We start from the raw sequence: 23,530 nt of genomic DNA, 5'->3' as shown, positions 1-23,530 counted from the left end.
TCCCCTCCATAACAGCTCCATAGGCACCATCGGATCTGAAAAGAAATTACATGGTCGAGGCGTTACAACAACCTACTCCTCCTTCTCCTTTAGGATAGGATCCTCCTTGGTCCTTCTTTCACTAATGGTCTCGCCATTTTCTAGTAATAGTAGTTAATATTAATTCAAGTTAATAAGATGTTAGTAATTTAGTTGCATTACAATATATTATATGATGTTGTATAAAATTTTATTTACTAATATAAAGATGTGACTAATTTAATCCAAAATTCTAAAATATTACTATCTAATATAAAGAGTAGGTGGTTTTTTTTCTTTAATTTTTGAAAAATCTAATTGTTATACTATTTAAGCGGAAATAAAATCATAAAATTCACTATTAATTAATAAGTAAATGTTTGAAAATGATTTTTTTTTAAAAAAATATTCACTTTATTTGAAATTTGTAGAGTTGGAGTTAGAATTGCAGTTGTACTTTAGTAAATATTATTTAGTATTTGAATATATTTTTTTTAATTATGATTTATACCCCTCAATTTTTAAAAGCTATAAAAATTACCCAACTTGACTAATTAACCTCAAATGTGCAATCAATTTTGCTCTAAAAAGAGTAATATCTCAAAATAGATAGTCACACGCTGACATAGATTCGATCACATATACAAGCTATTATATACTATTAAAAATATTTTTTCTCTTTTTTCAAATCTTTGAAGTTGGTGGATTGTGCTTGATTATAATTTTCGTAAACAATATTTGATTGTTTTAATATACTTTTCCTTAAAAAAATCATGAAAGGTGATTTTAACATCAAATATAATTGAAAATCTTAGTAGTTTAGTTAATTGACTACCTGAACTCCCTCCTTATTGGTGAAGGTTCGATTCCCCACATTGTTATCTCCTCCCCATTTCCCCTTCCCCTATCCCTAATTTTCTTTAAAAAAATAAATAACAACAACAACATCAAATATAATTTAAATTAGATTATTTTTATAAAAGTGAAAATTTCTCATAGCCAAATATGCAGCCTTAAATTTTTAAAGACTTCATTAAAAATTTTCAAATAAAATATTTTTTTTCTAATAAAAGTGAAAATTTCTCATGGCCGTAGCCTCAACTTTTTAAAGACTTAAAACAAAGACTTCATTAACTTCCCAACTGAGCCACCCCGGCTTAATGAAAAGACTTCATTCTTAGCAAGGAACTAGTGAATTTATCCGTGCTTCGCGCGATAATATAAAAATATTCTATAATTTTTTATTTTTTTTATAATATTTGAAACTAAAAATAATTTTGAATATTATTGTCCTCCTACCAAAAGAATTAGATTTTAAGTTTTAATACTTCTCATTATTCATTCTTAATTTCATATTTTCTCTAGCTTTTCATCACTTGAGATTTGAGTCCGAGGAAGTAGATATATTCAAGGAGAAGAAACGAACTTTAATAAAATTTCTATTTTAATAAGAAAACTATATTCACAATTTGCATAATTAGCTATCAATTTTAGGAAAAATTACAGGTTTCCTTTGTTTTAAGTTTGTTTGTCTAATTTTGAAACAAAAATAGTATGTATTTTATCTTAAATTTTTTTCATTATTGATAAGTAAATCTTGTAAAGGTATAACACCAATGCCTTCATATTAGCTTATAGACATGTTTCTATTAAGAAAAATACCTTTTTTATTATACATTTATCCCTTCATATTAGTTAAAAGTCACATTTCGATTAAGAAAAAATTATTTTATAAATACTAACAAATAGAACAATAAAAATATATGAATAAACTATGTGTTTCTTGAAGAATCTCTACAAAGGGGCACCTGAAAAAAAAAGTACAATAAATGAGACTTTATAACAATGACATATCCACAATTAGCGATATCAATCACCACATAATAGATGCTCATATCTTATGTCAATCACATAATATAATATGATTATGTATTTGTAGCTTTACTTACTCGAAAATAACAAAATATTTATCGTCTAAAAATGGATTGAGACACAAAATGAAAAAGATATTGAAAAAAGAATTGATTTGAATTAACACAATATTTGCACCTATTAATTATTCAATTTCCGGGTCTAAACACAATAGCGTCAAATAATATGAATTATTTTTTATAATAAATAAAACGAAATAAAGAAGGAAGAAAGATGATGGAAGCTCAGAAAGTTGCAGGAAGAAAGGCAAAGAACTCTACCTTCTCATATAGCATCAAAATAGAGAACCTTCTCAATTTTCTTGCATCTCTTTTATTTCTCAAGCCGATGATGGAATAACTGTAAAGTTGTGATTAAAATGGTTGTTGATGCATTAAATAAATCACATTTACATTTGTGAAAATTTTAATAGCAATGCTATTTATAAATATTTTAAATTAAATAAAGAAGAGGAAAAGACATCATAAAAAAAAATTGAAAAAAAAGGGAAGACAAAGAAAGGACTATAAAAAAAAAGGACTATTCTGAAGCTCCCATCTTTTGGAATCATGGCTAATATTTTGAATGCTGCACAATTATTTAGTGGAAGTCCATTCACATTTGAAAATTAATAGATTGTTTTATTTGATCTAGTGTGAATGAGTCGGCCTGCATTTATGATTCCAAAATTATCTTCTATAAAATTCTCCAAACTTCAGTGTCAATCCCATTCATAGAATGTAATTAAACTCTTCTTCAAGGTTTGGCCTTTCGATAATACTAGTCATGAGTCCATAATCTTTTTTTGGCTGACTATATAGGCAACATTTAAACTCTCAATGTTAAACATATATTAAACTAATAACCATAATCGTGTTCAACTTAATTTCAAAAAAACATTAGCTATAAACACCACGTATGACATATCGTGGGGCCAGAGAGGAGGAGGAAAACTACAAGGACATAAAAGCTTTAACGTTGAAATTACATTAATTAAATAAGTTCAAATGCTCCTGCTCAAATGTAGACAGTAGAAATGAGAAAAGATCGATATGCCACACTTAATTCGTTATAGTTTGCTGATATTTTGTCAGATCTCAATTCGTAAGGAGGCTCCCTTTTCCTCGTTAAACCAAAAATTGAAGAAGAAACTGATCAGAGCAGGCCATAAAGAAACAAATTAAAAGATACATTTAATTTACACAAAAAAGAAAAGATGATAAAAAAAAATCCAATAGTAAAAAGGGTGGACAAAAATTCACTGAAGAAGATAGATCGACATTTTTTGAAGCCCTAAAATATAATAATAATGAAAGAGAAGCCTTAACGCATTTTTCGTAGCGTCGAATCTAGTTCATGTTGGGTCATAGTGCCATGTATTATGTTTCTTGTCGTGTTTGTTTGTTAATTGTTAGTGGTCCTATGACCTCTCTAGGGTGAGAAAAACAAGAAAAAAAGTTGCACACTAAAGAAAAGAACAAAACTCATATTACTTAGTGTCAGACTCTATTCTTGTTATTGCAAAAATAATACTTGAAACACCTTGAGCGATGTAATTGTAGTTTTTATACTCACCTGTGAACATCCCATTGAGAATACACATAAGATTCAAAGTTGGATCTTTCAAAGCACCATTGTTTATAACCCAAGTACGTAATAAGTTGTTGATGTAATAGAAAATTGAAGCACAAAACAGAGAAAAGGAGTGAAGTACGTAAAAATGACTGAAAGTAACAAATTAAGGATTAAAATAAAAGAGGATCAATTTGTGAAACAATAATCAAGGGAAGCGATGGTTTGTGAAACGATAATCATGGAAAACGATGAGAGGAGGCTTTAATTGGAGGAAAGTGATGTTTGAACAGGGGAGAAGAGAAACGATGTTTCAGTAAATGTTAAAGCGATAATTGAGTTCTACTGTACATAGGTTACCTTTTTTTTTTAAAATGGAGAAAATTTGATAAATAGATTTTCTGATCATCGAGGCATGCCACGTAGATCGACCTAAGATCCTCTTTTTTTTATTTATATATATATATAAAATTAAATTCTTACACTTTGCTTTGGTCGTTTCACATTGGCCATGATGTGAAATGTCACAAGCAACTACAAGATGATCATATATTTCAATGAATATATCGCACAAAATTTATTTAATGCAACTTCGAAAGTTAGATAATCATTTGAGAAATTTATAAGTTTAGTAGGTAAAATGACATGTCCATCCACGTCATCTCCATGATATGGTAAAGTTGATTTTCCAGTTGAAATGACAACTTTCTGGAAGGATGAGAATTGAGGTAGATAAGATAAATTGTGTGACTTTATTATTAAAATTCAAATGAGATTTTACTGCATTAATTAGAAAACTATTTAATTGTTGAATGAATCTCCATTTATTCTGACTATTATGGCAAAAACGAAAAGTGTATGGAAAAAAATGTTTCCATTTGTGGTGAAATTTGGAAAATGGAACAAAATAGTCAAATTCTTTTACAAAGAAAAAATCGACAAGTTGTACCTTTTTTCTTTTTTAAAAAAATTCTTTTTATGCACCAAGTCAACTTAATTCTCATAAAAACATTATTTTTGTACTATTTTGAAAATGTACAATTCTTTGCATCCATTTCTAAGATGATCTCCCAGTCAAAGCAACATGAAGTTTCATTTCTAACACACCCATTGAATTGAAAGGACATTATATATAATTTCAGGACAATTATAGGTGCAAATGACGAAAATGGTTCCTTATGTTTGGTGCTATGTTTAAAATGATCTCCTAAATATAGTTTTGAGCCGTTTCATCCTTTAAATTTGTAAGGAGTGAACACTTTTTCAAGTTTTTGATGGTTAGATTTGACGGAAAATGTGAAAAAAATTAATTTAACTTGCAATAGCAGATGTACCAAACACTAGAAGTAGTTTAAAATGCTGCAAAAATTATTTCCTCCGTTTTTCATTTAAAAACAGTGTACAATGATGAGATTGAATTGTTCTAAAGTTTAGACCCAGTCACCCACTAAGAATTAATAGTAATTACTGTACTATGTTATACTTGTACATAACTGACCGTAGAAAAAGAAGAAAAATGCAAGTCTTTCAACTCTTTATGGCCGGAAATATCTTCCTACTTTGATATTTTTCTGTTTCCAAATTTTTGATCCGTTTTTTTTGTGGAATCTCAAGATTTTCTAAAAGTTTGGAGTGAGTGAGTTCAGTTGTAAAAATTGTTGAAATATGATGACAAATATTTTCTTGTAATTTTAAAATGTTGACGATGATGTTACACATCGTATTAAAGCGAAATAGATGAAATAGAGGCTTACATTTGGGGTACTATGCGATAAGAATGTGTCACCAAGGCTTATAGATAGATTCTACAGAGTGATGATAAGATCGCCTTGTTGTACTAAGAAGAGTGTTGGTAAGTCAAGAACGTCCACATTCAAAAAATGAATATAACGGATATGAGAATACTTAGATAGATGTGTGGGTACAGTAAGAGAGATCTGATTAGGAACGAGCTCATATGAGGCAAAGGTGAGAGTGTCCCCCGTTGCGCACAAGATGACGGAAGCATGATTGAGATAGTTTAGACATGTGAAGATGAGATGTGTGGATGCGCTAGTAAGAATATATGAGAGGTTGGTTGTAACAAGAGTTATTCCTATTGAGGATTTTTTTTATTTCTATTATTAATAAAAAGCCGCTAGACAAGGGCGGAGCTACCCTTTCCCGAGGGGAGGGTTGTCAAGCGACACTCTTTGTCGAAAAATTCCGTTGTATAGATAGATCAAATTTTGATTTTATACCTATATATATTAATGTTGATACCTCTTGACACAAGGTGAATAGTTAGTGCAATAGTTGAGGGGTTGCAAAAGCTCTCAATTGTTAGTAGGTCAGTTGTTTGAATCTGGCTTAAAAATTCTTTTGTGTGCTTACTATTTTATTATGACATCCTACAATAAAAATTTTGATTTCACCACTGCCGCTAGACACACTGTCTAGTGGTATAATTTTTTTTTAAAAAATAAGAGTAAGAAGAGATAGAGACAGGGGGGGGGGGGGGAATTAGGAGGAGCCAATTAAACATGCCATAGCACAACTTCAACAAATCCATTTTTCACGTGCACGAGCCTGCTCTCTTTTTCTTGCTCTTTACAGACGGGCATTTCTTTATGAAGTGTGTGGGGGTTGGGGGTGGGGGGATATCATCCTAATCGAGAAGGAACACAAACACCCTTCATTTTCCTAACACATTCCAAGTAAAAGTCTTGTATATACTTCATCCGTTTTTATTTATATATCGTTCTTATTAAAAATAAATGGTCATTAATATTTGTTATTTCACAAAATCAATATATAAATGACTTTATTCTTTCTATTTTATTTTTATGAGTTATTAGTCTTGAAAATATATAATATTTGACCAATATAGAAAAACAAAGTAAATAATTCATATCCATTGATCAAATTAATTAATCAAAATAAATTAATTCACGTTCATTGATTGAAAACTTGATTTCAAAAGAAAATTAAATAAGAATAGAGTAGTAAAGTTACTTAGTTTCTTAATGCACCTGAAATCTAAAATGGTGACATATAAATATGAACGAGGGAGTATCAATTATCATCAATTACTGAATCCCGTGCTTACATGAACTGACTCAATAAGAACCAAAGGAGGAACCTGGGAATTTTCAAAAGAACAATATTTGTGCTTTCAATGACCTTTCTATCAATCCCCTCTATTGAGAAATGGAAGTATTGGAACAGAAAAATACTATCCACCTTCATTGTTAATAATAATGATAATTAGGAACTAACTGAGAAATTATATCTTTATTTTCTAGTCTGGACTAATAAAAGCAGAGGGAAGGACTATTACTCTCCTTTTTTTCAAGAAATGAAACAGTTGAATTTGAAACTTGCTTCAATCAAGCCATATTAACTACTACTAGTACTATTTACAGTTGTTCATATCCTGTTTTTTGGTAGAAAAATTCATCCATATTGCTCCAAAAGCTGTCAGATATAACATCACCATTCAGCTTGTTTTGATCTCCACTCATCTGATCATAATCCATTACATCATTAAAGTTTCCAGTTCCTAATTGTCCGAAATTATCCATATCATAACTGTTGTCATCAAATGGAAAATGAGCCTTAAAGAATGAATTTAAGTCAGACTCGCCCATCTCGCGTGGTAGAATTTTGGGACATTCTGAAATAATGTTGGGAGATTTGTAGATCCTCGAGGAATTTGAACTCGATGTACAGCTATTGCTGTTGTCGTCGTTGCTGCTGCTGCTGTTGTTTTTGTCCAAGTTGAAACCTTGTAGGGTTGATTGTGAACTCTGAATTGATGGTGTAACAGAGAAGCTCTGTATCTTCTGAAGAAGCCGCGGTATCCACAAACAACGAATCATTTGTTGAAATGCTGCACTATTCGAGTCAATCTTTAGATTCCTAGCTTGTTTCTGCACCTTTGTTCTCCAGTAATTCTTTATTTCATTATCAGTTCTTCCTGGTAGATATTGCGCGATTTTTGACCATCTAATAGTAAGAAAAACAAAACTTTGATCAGAAAACAAGTTTTTCTGAGTAATCATGCACATATACATACAAGCACTAGAAATCAGACTCATGACAACTGTTCTAAATCAGTAACAGGAGCCAGGACTGTCACTAAGAGAATTAGAAGCTGAGAGGATTGTAATTTTCTGGAGAGGAGGCTCCCTAGCTCCGCCCCTGATTGCAATAGTCTATTTGCTAGAACAAGAATCAAAGAGTAGTGTTATATATATATACCTGTTGCCCAACTTGAAATGAAGTTCAAGAATCAGGAGTTGTTCTTGTGGAGTGAGATTTCCTCGTTTAACGTCCGGTTTAAGGTAATTCAACCATCTCAATCTGCAACTCTTGCCTGTTCTCTTCAGTCCTATAGAAAAGAACATGTGTGATAGCTTTAGTTAAGGAAACAAAAATTACGCGCAAAGTGAAAGATTCATTAATCAATAATTGTAATAATTACCAGCATGTTTCGCTAGCATATTCCATCGGCCTTCACCATGATTAGTAATGTAATGGACAAGGAGTTTGTCTTCTTCAATAGTCCATGGACCTCTCCTCAATTCAATATCATCATCACTAGAGCTACTACTTGAACTTTTAGACAAGAAAGACATGTCTGTTTCCATATTGAGAGATTTTATTATTAGTACTCAAATATGATTGAAGCAAAAGAGGTATACAAGTTTCGTAGTCCTAGTACAAATTTATATTAGTACTAAAAGTAGATGCTGCGTGGAACTTGCCTCGAAAGTTAAACTTCAAAAAGTCTTGAACCAAATAAAAAGGTTGAGAAAATTAGATGACTTTTTTTCAATGTTTGGAAAGTTAATTCTTAAGTCGGTTAGAAATTAAAAGTAAAGTCGTCCATTAAGGTGACCAAAATGGTTAAATTGGTTTAGGCTATAGCACCGAATATTAATTAACATCTATGGTTAATTAAATAAGATTAAAGTCATCGAAACTAGCTTTTAAAAACAAAAAGTAGCGTGTAGTGTTCGTAGGTCCTATAAAATGTAGGGTCAATATGATAAGTTTTTTTTTTTAAAACTTATTGAAGGTTAAGATAAGGAAGAAAAGGTGGTTATAAAATTTCCGACAAGTACACAAAAGTTATCAAATGTTGCTTTTTCCCGGGGATGAGTTTTAATAGAAAATACTTTAAAATAGTGTTTACCCCAAATCAATAAAATAATACCTCAGATAGTCACTCAATTATGAATTTCAAGTCACTTAATTTTGATTTTTAACTCAAAAACACTCTATGAATTTTTCTCTCAAAAAGTTATTCAACTTTGATTTTTTACCCAACAATCACTCAACTACGAGTGTTTTACTTACAAAGTCACTCAATCTATTTAATTGATTTTTTCCATTAAAATATGCTGACCTAAAATTTTAAAAAAATTAAAATTGTGTGACTTTTAGAGAGAAAAACTCATAATTAAATGACTCTTGAGTTAATAATCAAAGTTGAGTGACTACCTAAGAGAAAAGTTCATAGTTGAATGACCTAAATAATTCATTTCATTGAATTATAAGAGTTATGAATTAAAATGAAAATATTTATTAAATAATTGAAGGTTATAAGCAAAATACATATGTTACATTCATTTACTTGGTGTGAACTTTTTTCCGAGTATCTACTTTTGTGTAAGCAAGGTTGTTGTCTAACAATTAATGAAGCATGTTTATATTTAGGAGATTTAGAGTTTGATAAGTTCTAGTAAAAATCAGGTATCAAACGAAATAATTAATAGCTTAGTTGGTTAGTTATCTTAATTTTCATCTTCATCCTTATCCTCATCCTACATCCTTCATCCTTCATTCTTCATGCAATAATTTGTTTTTCTTAAAAAAAATCTAGTGGAATAATTATGGTTATAAGAAAATAAAAAATAAAAAGCAGTGTGTCAATTTTTCCAAGATTGTCCACAAATACAACGTGGTTGACTGAAACACATGTAGCACAACAACTGTATCACAAAACTGTATAAATAAAACGTGGGAACCTTTTATGAGTAAGCTACTTTGGTAAGAAGGCGGCAGTTTGAGCCGCTGTTTGGATTTTCATTACAAAGTTCCCCACTCTTACTTGGATGATGTCGACTTATCCTAACTACGCTACTTATCTGTGGTTCTTACACAAATTAGTTTTTTTTTTCCTTCTTCTTTTAATTGAAAAGTCCTCTATTGCGGCTGGATTTGACTCAAATTATCTCAATTTCAATTGCGTAAGTTGTCTACAAAATTAAAGAGATAAGTCCTAATAAAACTATCAAACATGTGTTTGAGAAAATTGTACAAAAAATTGCTGCGTGTAGCAGAAAAGCTAACGGTTCACTTTGTAACAGTACTGTCATATCATTTATGTGTAGCAATGAATACCTACATTACAAATGCAGCAAGGTGAAGAAAGGTATGCAATATCAACAAGAAGTGGTCCAGTAATTTTGGTAACTATCTTGTGTTAGTTATTAGTTCCGTGATTCACAAGAGGAAAGAGAAATCATTCAACAAGAAGGTTAAAAATTAGCAATCAACTTAATGTGGTGGTTGTTATAGCCTAATGTATCATAACATATTGTGTTGTGTTATATTATATTATAATGTTTTATATTGTTTTTCATAAAAATAATTATATCATATGCATTGACCAGTGGTGAAGCAATAATTTTCACTAATTGAGTTCAAAATATGAAAAAGTAAATAAATAAAGAAGTCGAATGAGTCGGGTTCAACATATAATGTATATATAACGCCCAAAAAATCAACTCAATTATGTATAAATAATGTAATTTTCCGTCGAAGGAGATTCGGATGAACTCCTCAACTCCACCTCTGATGCTATCATAGTACATAATGACACATATCAACAGTCTGAATGATAAACCTACGAGACAAGTAAGGTAAAAAATAGAGTCATTATATATAGATAGAATAAATGATAAAATAAAATTATTAGATAATATAAATAAAGACAAAATGAACAATAAAATAAGGTAATGATGCACCTACGACAAATTGATCATTATAGAAAGAGACTTTTCATCCTTACATATCAATAAATACAACATACTATACAATAAATTTAATAGTCCCAGTAGGACAAAATTTATACCAACTTAATTTGAATAGTTCAATGGTTGCCCTAACTCCTAAGTTTATGTAGTAATAAAAGTCTACCAGTAGGCCATTTTCGAGGAGCAACAAAATCATAGGGTGAAGTCTATAAATCCTTCCCCTGTCAAAGTTGATGTTACATTATACATGACTTCATATTTGCAGAACGTGTGATGTGACCAAAAAATCCAACAAGACGAAGCTCTGATAATTCAATAGGACTAAAACACTTCATTCCAAACCGACAAAACTATGATTTGTCAAACTCAGACTTTTTTAACTGCTCAGTTAAGACTCTATAAATTGCACGCTTTCAGATGAAGTTAAAAAGAGAAAGCCCTTTCATCACAATGGCAAAATCAGAATTTTAATTAAGGAAATTCAAAATTTAAAGAAGTAGATATACGATTTAGTTGAAAGGGTTTGATATCTAATATATATATATATATAAAATTATTCTAACTATGTATAAATAATATAATTTTCTCACAAAGAGGTTTCAGATGAACCCTAACCACAAAATGGCTCTGCCACTAACCACAAACATCAGTGTCATGGCGGAGTACAAGCCCAATTTTCTACGAAGGCAGCAATATATTATTTGAAGTGATAAATCTTTTTGACAAGTCTTATACAGGTGCCAAAGAAGACAATTCACCCTAGTATGTCAATCTAGATGTGATTAGGCGTGATAAACGGACCCATTAGAAAAATTGGACAAGTAATTAACCAAATAGTTGAGTATAAATCCAAATACAAAGGTAGAAAACAAATCATGCAGTGATGTTTATAAGGGACTTAGAAGAGGACTAAACTGTTTTTGATAAGTTGATTCTCTGGTCACCATCACGCTGCAGAAGTCTCAAGGAAGACAAGACATCCCCTGTGGAAAAAAGAATGATTTGCTGAGGCGGGAAAAAATATATCAAATTTCTATCAAGATAATTAAAAGTTCCAATCCTTCGAAATGACTCAATTGACTTGGATAACCACACGACATCGAACTCTCTTCAATGTCTTCTGAGTCACACAGGTTTGGGGGAGGGGGTTTATCCAGTGCGCACAAAATGCTCACCATAGAATGCTCAGGTTGTGGTAAAAGTTATAGTAGCTACGGGTTATTCTTAGGTTTTAAAAAAACACTAAAAGTTCCAATTAATAAGAAGCTTAATGTACCTTAAAAAAGGGAAAACTACACAAATTAAACCCATTTAGTAAAGTATTTATACAAATTAGAACAAATTCAAACTATTTATCCGAATTGGACCCACGATCCAACCTATTTACCTGCCTCTTGTTCTATTCACTGAACCACTGCTTCTTTATACTTGATACGATCGGATTATATATATTCACTGATGGTATCAAACAGTAATTATGTAATATTTTTACTAAAACATTGCATGTTATATATATATTATAATGGTATCAAAGAGTATCCGAGTTGAGTTCTCTTTGATACCATCAGAATATGTATATACTCCGATGGTATTAAGCAGTAAACAAAAATTAGAAATTAAAAATAGGAGGTATGAAAATAAGGGAGTAACTGCTTGTAAATAGTTTCTCATTTTTGGGTGCAAGTATTCTTTTCTAAAAATAGAAAAAATGAGAAGATAAAGACCCAACAAAAATTACTTATTTTTGAAGATCCTGTTATAAGTTATATCCATATATATTCTATATATATTCTGATCGGCAAGTCATACTTTACACAATTGCATTTTATTGGAACTTAGATTACACCCCAGATACTACCCATGTAGATGAAAGGGTATTGAATTCTGTAAGATTCCAACTATTTGATTTACCTTTTTATCTGAAAATCTAATAAAACAGAGAGGAATGAGGGCTTAAGGTAATGCGATCCGAAATGAATACGCATTGTTATGCAAATGTTGCCATTAAAACTAATCATGATGCTTTAAAGACTAAGTAATACCCCGAAAAGTTATTTTTGGAAAATGCAATCTAAGAATCCCTCACTTCAAACCTAACACAGGAAAGAACAGAAGAGATGACATACCTTTATGTGAGTTCACCATATGATAAAACCAACTCAAGTAACAGGCGGTAATTGCCAGACTGTCAGTGATATATTTCCAGTGATAACACAAAGAATGAACAATCTGCTTAAACTTTGTTAGGCAGAGTCACCTGAAACATGACTCTAAAACCTGTACTGGTTAAGAGGTAGCAGGTACCAAGTGGAATAGTCGAGATGTGAAAGTAGAATAATCACACAAAACCTGTGGTGCAAGACCCAATGCTTCTTGACTCTCTCCACAAAGTTTTAGATACTTGAACAGAAATGCCATGCCTTGTATAACACACACATGCTTATTCTTAAGTCTGACATCAAAGGCTAGATTAATCAATGCAGTCCCAACATAAAGATTCAGAAATGGACCATTAGGGAGAATTTTATAAGCATGTAGGTGTTCTTCTGCAGCAGCTTGACATTAACTTCTAGCACTAAACTGATGCCCTGAAATGATAATTGGTGGTACGCAATCCTCCTCTTCCTCCTTCCGAATGCTAAGAAACTTAGACTTCTAGCTGCATGAATCTGCCCCGACATCTAAAACCGGTGGAGAGAGCAGTGATATTACTTCTTTTTCTTTCCTTTCTTCGAGAAGAAGTGATGGTCAGGGGACCAGGTTCCTTAACAAAACCAGTTAACAGAATGCTCAAGTTAGATACAGAAGATAAATGACACACAATTTTTACGTGGATATCTCCTTGCTCAAGGGAGGAGAAAAACCACGACCTGTCTCATCGGATTTCACCAACAACTTCACCAATCAACGAGTAATATTTCATATTATAACCTCTTGCAACCTAGAAATTAAACTCTTAATCCCTTTTCCCTTGTAGCACCTCTATTACAAGATAAACTAAGCAACAACTCTATTGCTCACTATACCAACTAACTCTAGTTGATAAAGACTTTAACAATACACCACAACTAAGCAATTAACTCTATTGCCCACTACACCAATTAACTCTAGTTGATATAGACTTTAACAATACACCACAACTAACTTAAGCCACTGTTAAGTTGGAAAAAGATGGTTTAAAATTAATTTCAACTTTTTAGAGAAAAAATCAATTTTAAAAAAGAAGAGTCACTACTTAATTTTTTAAAGAAATTAAGAAAACTTACTTTAAAACACTCTAATAGATTTAAGTCTTAAAAACTCAGAGAAAAAGGTACGAGATATTTACTTCCACTTTGAGAAGGTGTTAAGCATTCAAAGTGGCCGCTAACGCGAGTTATCCGATGATTTGAAAAATTATTTGACTAACTTTTGAAAATATTAATTTAAAAGGAAACGAAGACTTTAAAATTATTATTTTTTTAGAAAAAATGATCAAACTTAAACATTGAAAATAATATACATGTGTATAAAAAAAGTAAAAGTTTATCAAATGACTAAGTAAAGGTAGAAAATCATTTAAAGTGTAAATTAACATGAATTGGTTTATCTTTAGGGGAATCTAATTAAATTAAAATAAATTAAAATTAATAACTAAACAAAAATAAATAACATAAATAAATAAATTATTACAACCTGAATAAATATAAATAAACAATAAATAACACATGAAAATATGTCCCGACACTTAGTTTCTATATGCCTGGACTAAGCTATTAGGTGATCTGTGTTTTGGACCTTAAACACAATTCCACTATATATCGCGACTGTATATCGGACTGTATATACACTGTATACAGTGTAAACACAATGTATACCACCTGTTTGTTCCCTGTATCTATTGTATATCACTATATATCAGACTGTATATACACTATATATCTGTATATACAACATTATTTTATTGCATATCAAACGGTATAGATACTATATATTAGTGTATATGACACTGTTTTCCACCTGTATTTAGTGTATAAAGCCAAATATCAATATTCAAATCATGTATATTACCTTTTTTTTCCATGTATCAACTTTTCAGCAATTCGAGTAAGATGATGTGAAACTCAAAACTCAATGATATGCAAGGATGGAGTCCTTACATTATATATCGGACTATATATACACTGTATACAGTGTAAACACAATGTATACCACTTGTTTGTTCCTTGTGTCTATTGTATATCACTGTATATCAGACTGTATACACTATATATCAATATATACAATATTATTTTCTTGCATATCAAACTGTATATATATTGTATATTAGTGTATATGACACTGTTTTCCACCTGTATTCCGTGTATAAAGCCCAATATTAATATTCAAATCATGTATATTACCATTTTTTCATGTATCAACTGTCCAGTAATTCGAGCAAGATGATGAGAGACTTAAAACTCAATGTATGCAAGGATGGAGTTCAAAGATGGACTCAAATTTATATCACATGCACCAAAATAAAATTAAATAAGCATTTACTCATTTTAAGCTAAACCAAGAAATATATCATGATATTTTAAGTTATCAAATTGATAGACATCCTAGAATTGACTAACAACATGCTAACTAGCTCAATTTTAAAGAAAGAATTAAATCAATTAGGCCATGAAAGTTCTAATTAAATAACAATTTTAAGTATATTTTTGTTATCTAAATCATGATAAAAGAAGAAATTGAAAACATAAAAATCTATATTGTCAAAGAAAACTAATTGAAAAAATAATTAACAAAACTAAGAGCTTTAATGAAATAATCATAACACATGATAGCTAATTAATCCTAACACATGCTAACTATAAGAAATTTCTATCATTAATCTAATTATTCTTAATACATGCTAACTAAAAAAACAAGACTACAAATTAACTAAATATAAAATATGAAATAATTAAATAAAATAAAGTTGAGAAAATATTTTACCTCTTTCCGGACAGCAAGACTGAAGATGACGAGCGGAAGACAACTTCACCACCACCCAAGAGCTTGATCGAATTCCAATGTACAAAAAGAAAAATTAAAAATTTAAACTCGAACCTTCATGGGTTCGATATTATAAGAACATTGTTCTCAGCCTAAATTTCGACTTCAATCTCTTATTTTTCTTGAAGAAAAATATAGATTGAAAGCTAAAAATTTTCAGAACTTTTAGGCTGGGGACAGGAGTCCAAAATACTAGCCAAGTTAAGAAAAAATTCTAACTTTGGGTGGTTAAAAAACCTTCCACTTCTTTTTTTTCTTAATGAGAATATGAGCATTTATATAGATTCAAAAAATCTCAAATTCTTCATCAATTTTCATTGTGGAAGATTGGAGATTTTTGATTATTTTTTTTTTAGAAAAAACTAAAAATTTCAACAATGCAAACTATAATTAAACTAACCTAACTAACATTGTATTTAGTTAAAAATAAAATTATTTTGAGATGATTTTTGAATAAAAAGATAAAAATAGTTAAAAATAACATGAAAATATCTTTGTTTTTATAAAGGCCAATTATTTTTAAAATGTTCGAAATTCAAAGAAACTCAATAGCTAATTTGCGTTGTGGAGGATCAAAATTGAGTGTCAAAAGCCACAACTAAGTAATAACTCTATTGCCCACTACACCAACTACCTCTAATTGATATAGACTTTAACGGCTATCTCTAGCCACAACACACTCCGGCTACCTCTAGCCAATAACTCAAATCTAAAAAGATAATAGAAGAAACGATCTACTATCCTTTATAACATAGGAGTAGATTTACAATATAAAAGCACAAGATACAAAATTCAAAATCCAACTGAAGATGCTGCAACATTAGATCAGGTCCACTACTAAAAAGAGTCCAAAAAGTAACAGAACAAAAAGCGACGAACCGCATCCCAAATAAATTGTGACGGATAAAACGACGATGTTCATTTTTTTTATTTTTTATTTACTAAGAGCGACGGATAGGACGCCTAGTCCGTCTCTTATTTTGGCGGTTTTTTCTGCTAATTTTTTTTATATTTTTATATAAATATTTTATATATTTTATTAAAAAATAATTATTTATAAATTAAATATTACGACGTCGTCCGTCGCAAGTATATATATTTTTTTTATTAATATTTTTTTTAACATAGCGACGGACAGGGTCGCTAAGCCGTCGCTATTGGTCAAATTATTTGGTCAAAAAATTTAAAATAGCGACGGACTGGATCGCTTTGTCCGTCGCTTTTTGATCAAAATGGCGGTCAAATATTTTTTTAAAAGCGACGTACTTAGATATGCTGTCCGTCGCTTTTATTAAAATATATGGGAGACAAAACGTATTTTTTCTATTTTGTCTCTTTCTAAACTCTCTCTTCTCTCTCCCTTCTCTCTACAAATCCACCACCTCCGCCGCCGCCCCGCCTCCCACCTTCCCCCTCCCCACTCCCGTCGCTATCCCCCGTCAGTCCTTCGCCTCCGCCGCCGTCCTGTGGTGCTTTAGTAGTATTATTCATCTTTAAGAGGTTAGGGCTTAAATCTTATAAAAAAATTCAATTTTTTTTATTTGTCATTTGTTAGTTAGTTAATAGTTGATTACATTTAGTTTGTTGTAGTTCATTTGTATATTGGATTGTGAAATTATTAAATGTAGTTATAGTTTTGATTTTAGGGCTTAAGTTAGATTTGAGTTGTTGAATTAGATTGTAAATTTTTTAGTAATTTGTGATGTTAGTTAGTTAATTAGTTTATGCCATTTAGTTTGTTGTAGTTTATTTGTATATTGGATTGTAAAATTAGTGAATCTAGTTATAGTTTTGATTTTAAGCTTTAAGTTAGATTTGAGATTTTGTATTAGATTATAAATTGGATAGTAATTTGTGATTTAGTAGTTACTTAATTAGTTTATTCCATGTAGTTTGTTGTAGTTTGTTTGTATATTGGATTGTAACTTAGAAAGTTTTGAAGTTTGAAACTTAGAGAAAAATATTTGAACTTAATTAGAGACTTGAGTTTTAGGACTTTAGAACTTATAATTAGAATAATTTAGATACTTGAATTTTAGGATACTTAAATTTAGAAGTTGAACTTAATTAGAACTTTGAAGTTGAATTTTTTGTTAACTTTAGAAATCTTGTTGAAGTTAAGCATCATTTTGAACTAATTAAGCTAATGTTGAACTTTAGAATAACTTAGATATTTGAATATAGGAAATTTTGAAGTTTGAAACTTAGAAAAATATTGGAAATTGGATACTTGAATTATAGGACTTTAATTTAGAACTTATAATTAGAACAACTTAGATACTAATTTTGAACTTTAGGTTTGTATAATATTTGAAATATTTAGACTTTAGAATTAATTAAGCTAAGTAAAGTTAGATGTTTAAAATCATGAAGTTGAACTTTACGACTTTTTAAACTTAGAATTTTTTTAGGTGTGTATAAATTTTGAACTCTTTAGACTTTATAACTAATTTGAATAACTTAGATATTTGAATTTTAGGATATTTTAATTTAGAACTTCAACTGGAATGTCATGAGGTTTGAAACTTAATTTTTACTTGAATTAATTATAACTTGAATTAATTAGAATATAAACTTAATTATAAGTTGAATTATTTAAAAATTAAAATTAATTATAACTTGAATTAATTATAACTTGAATTAATTAGAATACAAACTTAATTATAACTTGAATTAATTAGAATACAAACTTAATTATAACTTGAATTAATTAAGACTTGAACTGAATGGAAAGATAGCGAAAATGAAACAAGCGGGAAGGAATAGAGTGGTAGATTATAACTAGTAATTTATTTAGTTTATGTTTTTTTATATATTGTATTGTTACTTTACATACAGATGTCATCTGGTGATGGTGATAGATCCCGGGATCATCTTGGGGTTAGCCATTCTGGTAGGAGTACAAAGAAGTCTAGGAGACCTGTTGATCCTGAAGATATTCCAGGACATATTTCTTCAGAGCCGGAGATACAGCGTCGCCGACTAGTCATACACATATTCATGTTGTGCCTTTTAGGATTATGGATCCTTTAGTTTACCATAGTCAGTTCCGCAGACCACGCGACGCTTCTTCTTCTTCACAGATCCGATATGCTTCATATGATCAGACCTATCATCTACCCACAGAGGTTATTACTCGACCCCAGAGAGTAGCATCTTCGTCTACTTCATCTCCCACATCTCAGTCACCTCACATATCTACTTTGAGACTTAGAGATTCTAGTGTTGAGACTGACACTCCTACAACATCAGCTTCACCTTTTTCTGCTAATAGACCAGTGATAGCACATGATATGCCTGGGTTAGCTCTTGGGCAGAGGGACAAACTTGGGAGAGTCATGATTGAGCCTGATGGATCCTCGTAAGTTTAATATTTTATTTATTTATTTTTGATACATTAATAAATTATTCATTAACTAATTACATGTTTATTATGTGTCTTGCAGGTGACATCCTTCGAAGGAGGCTGTTAGGGCTCTTCAGGAAGTGTTAAGAGACTATATACTGAGCCTATCACTCTTGGCGGGAGATTCCAAATAGTATCCGTCAGGCGATATTTAATGAATTCAAGGTATATATATGTTTAAATCTATTTTTTTAAATTACGTTTAATATTTTTACTATACTTTACTTACCTAATTATTTAATGTTATTCATTTTTTAGACTTTATGTACCTGGGAGCCAAGGTACAATATGGTCATTGCAACCACTTTTGAAAGAAAAGTGAATGTCAGACTGTCTAGCTGGCTAAAGAAAGCTAAGGGTGATCGGGCACATTCGAGTTGGATGCTGCCTTATATATTTGAAGAATTATGCTGGTATTGGGATACCAAAGAATTCAAGGCTTTGTCCGAACAAGGAAAAAAATACGAGCCAGCCTAAAGGGTAGCTCGTTGCACACCGGAGGTGAAAAGAGTGTTGGTACGATTCAGATGGAGATGGTAAGGTTTCTAAATTTTAAGTTTAAATTCATTTTCTTAAATAAATTATTTGAAAGAATATTATTTCATCAATTGTATTTTTATTTATAGGAAAAAGAATTGGGACGCACTCTCTATCGTCATGAAGTCTTTAAAAAGACTCATGTAAAGAAAAAAACTAATGTGTCGGATCCGGATGAATGGGTGAAGGAAAGACCGAAAGAGCCTACGTAAGCTATTTAACATAATGTATAATATAACATAATGAGCGGCATATACGTGATATGAGAGATTCGATCCAGCTAACGCCTGAACAATCCACTCAAATTTGGACAGAAAAAGTGGTTGGAGGCAGTCACAAGGGCCGAAGATATGGAATGGGCTCTAGGAATAATGTACGATGACTCCAATCAGGTTTAGAATGTATTGGATCGTCGCGTCAAGCCGAGGTCGTTGACGGGGTTTAGATAGCTGCTATGTCTCAGAAAATTACAGAATCTACATGCGCATTGGGCAGAATCTGAAAAAAAAAGGGTTGAGGAGCAAAAAAGTATGAATGAACAAGTTGAGCAAATTAAAGAACAAGTGTTCAACCTCTCCCGTCAACCTCTGCCCCGTTATTCAAGAGGGTCCACTTCGGATAAATCTGACGATAGTGATGAATACATAGCAAATAGTCCTTAGGTTCTCTATGTTAGTTTATGAATATTTTGAAATCTTTTGTTAACTTTAAAACACTTTAAATTGTTCTAAATAATGACTTTATTCGTTTTAAGTGTTTAATTATGTTTGTTATTATGTATTTTGCATATTTTGTTTGTTGTTATTTATGTTTGAATGGGCTGAATTGCTATGAAATGAATTAAATTTTGATTGCAAATGGACAACAGAAACTGCAGATTTCTGCTGTCAAAAATGTTGCAGAAAAGAGACGGACAGGGTCCTTTAGTCCGTCGCTTTTCTGAAAAAAATTTTAAATTTTTTTCTAGAAAAGCGACGGATGGAGACTCTAAGTCCGTCTCTTTTCTAAAAATTTTTAAGAACTCCAAGATCAAATAGCGACGGACGGAGACCAATAATCCATTGCTTTATATTAAATAATTATTTTTTAAAAAAATAAAAAGACGGAGTCCGTCGTTATTTTATATATTTTTTTTAATTAAAAAAATTTAGGGGTGACGCAGTCCGTCGCTTTTTTAAAAGCGTCGAGCAAAAAAGCGACGGAAGTGACTGCGTCGCTTTTCCATCAATTTTGACCAAATAAGCGACGCAGTCCGTCACTTTTTTACGTCGTTTTTTCACATTTTTTTTAGTAGTGGTCCCTGTTGAGTATGAGCTGCGTTCTTTCTTGAAATGGTTTTTGCTTTGTGTATGAACTTGTTTTTCATAAGAGAGACAAAACAAGTAGGAGAAACGTCATTAGTCAAGGCAGCCTGTTGTTGTAGCACATCTATTGCAGTATATATCAACCTCTGCAACTTTTGCAGTTTTACAGCTATACTCCACTTTTTTGTCTTGGACAGACGTTACTCATGGGATCAGATCCCTCTACCAGATCCCATAGTTTGTTAAATCATCAAAACACGAATATAACATTGCCTTCCTTTTTGATGATGACAAATTATATCAAGTTTGTTCCCATTTTCAATTATTGTCACTGCTTACATATTTCCCCTATCAGTATGCTTCCCCTTGTCTCTCGTATCTCTCATTGCATCATTCGTTGTACGATAGTTAGTTAAATCATCAAAATCCAAGATACATCAAGAGGAGAGGCAAAACTTAACATTGTCCTCAAGTGAATGTACAGAGAATTGAATTGCCTCTTCAATGACTAGTAAGATTGTGCGATTTTCAAATTCAAGATCCCATCATCAACTCCCTGGTTTCCTCCCAACACCAAATAGTAATGTAAAGCATATTCATATATAATGCTCAAGACTCTTCAATTTGTCAGCAATTTCAACAACTGAATCAACATTATCATTCGCAATTTCTAGTCGAAAAGCCTTTAATAAGGTCTCAGCTATACTCAATTCCATGATAAATGTGGCAGATTCCTGCTTTTGCTGTTAGGTTAAATGGCCATTCTATCCCAAGGAAACATCCTTCAATATGTTGAAGAACTTTAGCATATTCTCCATTTTCAATGCATATAATATTCGTCAGCATATCAATAATTATTGGATCAGCTTCTGTTGCGCGATATTTAAGATAGTCCTCCAGAATCACAAGGGAACGTTCAGTTTTACCAAGCTGCTTATACAACTTTGCTGCTGATATGCATGCTTCAATATAGTCCGGAACAAGTTGAAATACTTCCGGACATAAATTCAGCAGCAAGTTGATAAAAGTTAATGGCCTTTCTCTTTTCATCAATTGCATCATAAACAAGAGCAAGCGTATGAAATGCATCAGGTGTCCTAATAAGCGTTTACCATTATGCCAAAAGTTATAGCTGATAGCAAAGTTGCAACTTTATTTCTTAACTAAATCCACCACGCAAGCGCCATGTTCGATCATGACTTCGATCCAGACCACTCTAGCCTCTGTGGGCCTTGCCATAGGCAGGATGTTGGCATTACCAACAACATGTCCCTTCTAGCCGAATAACGGATCCTTTTCACCAATTGCATCATAAATAAGAGCAACTTTCTGGCTTGAAGATTTACCTTGTTTTGGATCCTGTTGGCCTTCCCACTCGTTTTTCCTTCTTACGTTTCCTTTTACTTCCGAATTTCATCAAGAATATTTTCCAAACTAGAAGTCTATAACCTGCAAATATATGCTGCTGCACATAAAAGAGCAATGATGTTGAAGCTTATTGACATGAAACAACCACAAAACAATGCATGCAGCATATCATCCTTCATGTCTTTCATCGCGTTCTACTTGGTTCCAATTTATAAACAGAATCTAAAATTCAGTCTTACAGAACAAGTCTCTTGTTTCCTTTATCTACACATAGGGGATAGAATTTAACATATTTGTCTGTCTCAATGGTAGAATAAACACACAGAATTAAACTAGCTTTTGGCCATAGATTTTAGGAGTAGTTTTCAAAAATTTATTTTCAAATATATATTTGACCATGAAATTTGATCAGATTTATCTTCAAATATTTTTGAGTTCGCTCAGACCAGTTTTTTAAAACTTTCACTTACAAAACTTCATAGTTTTTCCATTGTAAAATGCATGTCCAAACCCAATATTTTTACCTGAACACCGGAAAGAAGAGAGATGTAATTTTTTCTAAGCTAACCGATTTCTAGCAAAAAAATTATGAAACGCTAGAAGGAGGGGTCGAACCTCCGACCTTATGGTTAACAGCCATACGCTCTAACCAACTGAGCTATTCCAGCTTTCTTTATACTTGAAACTCTTTTTAATAAAAACAATTTCCAAAAGAATCAACTATTCCTATAACTACGGTCCTCCGTGGTTTTTTTATCGGAAAAATTGCGCCAAACATATACTAGTTAATTAGTTAACATAGTTATAGTTTAGCTAATTTACAATTCGCCATTAACAATTAACGTTAATTATGGTTTGAGTTTGTATAATTCAAAATTTATATAATATAATTTGTCTAACTTTTGTATGATATAATTTGTATAAAATTTTAAAGTTCAGATATTTGTATTTGTATAAATTCATTATTTCAAATTTATACAAAAATAGCTCAATTACACAAACGTACCCACGAATTATACAAACCCGTAAATTATAGTGATTATTTGTAAAATTTCCCCTTTTTTATTAGATACTAGTAAGAGTACTTTTTTTAGTATAAAATTTATGATCATATCCAATAATTATGATAGGTGCTCCGACCTTATTTTTCTTCTTTCAATATCTGATATTTATATTGTAGTTCGATTAAATTTGAATTTGTGGTTTATTTTATTAAATAAAATGAGAACGTAAACTCACAACTATTTATGTGCAGGAGAGATCATTTGATATTTATTTTTGTTATAACTATTCGATATGCCAAATCCAATTAACATCAAATTGTTAGAATGAATCATGCATTTCCATCTTACAACATTGTTTCTGGT

The 23,530-nt window shown here is 31.1% G+C and overlaps 1 protein-coding gene, 1 long non-coding RNA gene and 1 other non-coding gene across 3 annotated transcripts; all 3 read right to left on the bottom strand.

Annotated features, from left to right (window-relative positions):
• Positions 1-6,547: 6,547 nt before the first annotated feature.
• On the bottom strand, positions 6,548-8,177 carry LOC129895246 (myb-related protein 340-like). The gene is made up of 3 exons (XM_055970928.1): positions 7,967-8,177; positions 7,744-7,873; positions 6,548-7,488 (listed from the first exon to the last, which is right to left on the bottom strand). Exons 1-3 carry the CDS (start codon positions 8,130-8,132, stop codon positions 6,900-6,902), a joined length of 885 nt encoding a protein of 294 aa, XP_055826903.1. The 5' UTR covers positions 8,133-8,177; the 3' UTR covers positions 6,548-6,899.
• A 2,158-nt stretch (positions 8,178-10,335) lies between these two features.
• LOC129895247 (uncharacterized) lies at positions 10,336-12,832 on the bottom strand. The gene is made up of 3 exons (XR_008767731.1): positions 12,653-12,832; positions 11,442-11,509; positions 10,336-10,396 (listed from the first exon to the last, which is right to left on the bottom strand). It is a non-coding gene; the product is annotated as an uncharacterized LOC129895247 (long non-coding RNA).
• Positions 12,833-22,757: 9,925 nt separating this feature from the next.
• On the bottom strand, positions 22,758-22,831 carry TRNAN-GUU (transfer RNA asparagine (anticodon GUU)). Its single transcript has one exon. It is a non-coding gene; the product is annotated as a tRNA-Asn (tRNA).
• Between the last annotated feature and the right edge of the window lie 699 nt (positions 22,832-23,530).

Source organism: Solanum dulcamara, chromosome 7, assembly GCF_947179165.1.
Source record: "Solanum dulcamara chromosome 7, daSolDulc1.2, whole genome shotgun sequence".
In the NCBI taxonomy this organism is placed as follows: Eukaryota; Viridiplantae; Streptophyta; class Magnoliopsida; order Solanales; family Solanaceae; genus Solanum; species Solanum dulcamara.
The sequence above is the reverse complement of the archived record's forward strand: the minus strand, read 5'-3'. Positions and strand labels throughout refer to the sequence as shown.

What these genes read in the sequence shown, in the direction of transcription:
- LOC129895246 (XM_055970928.1), bottom strand. Translation starts at nt 8,132, where the DNA reads ATGGAAACAGACATGTCTTTCTTGTCTAAAAGTTCAAGTAGTAGCTCT. An exon ending in TATGCTAGCGAAACATGCTG is followed by an intron (nt 7,874 to 7,966) that starts GTAATTATTACA and finishes TCTTTTCTATAG; the next exon opens with GACTGAAGAGAACAGGCAAG. An exon ending in CATTTCAAGTTGGGCAACAG is followed by an intron (nt 7,489 to 7,743) that starts GTATATATATAT and finishes TCTTACTATTAG; the next exon opens with ATGGTCAAAAATCGCGCAAT.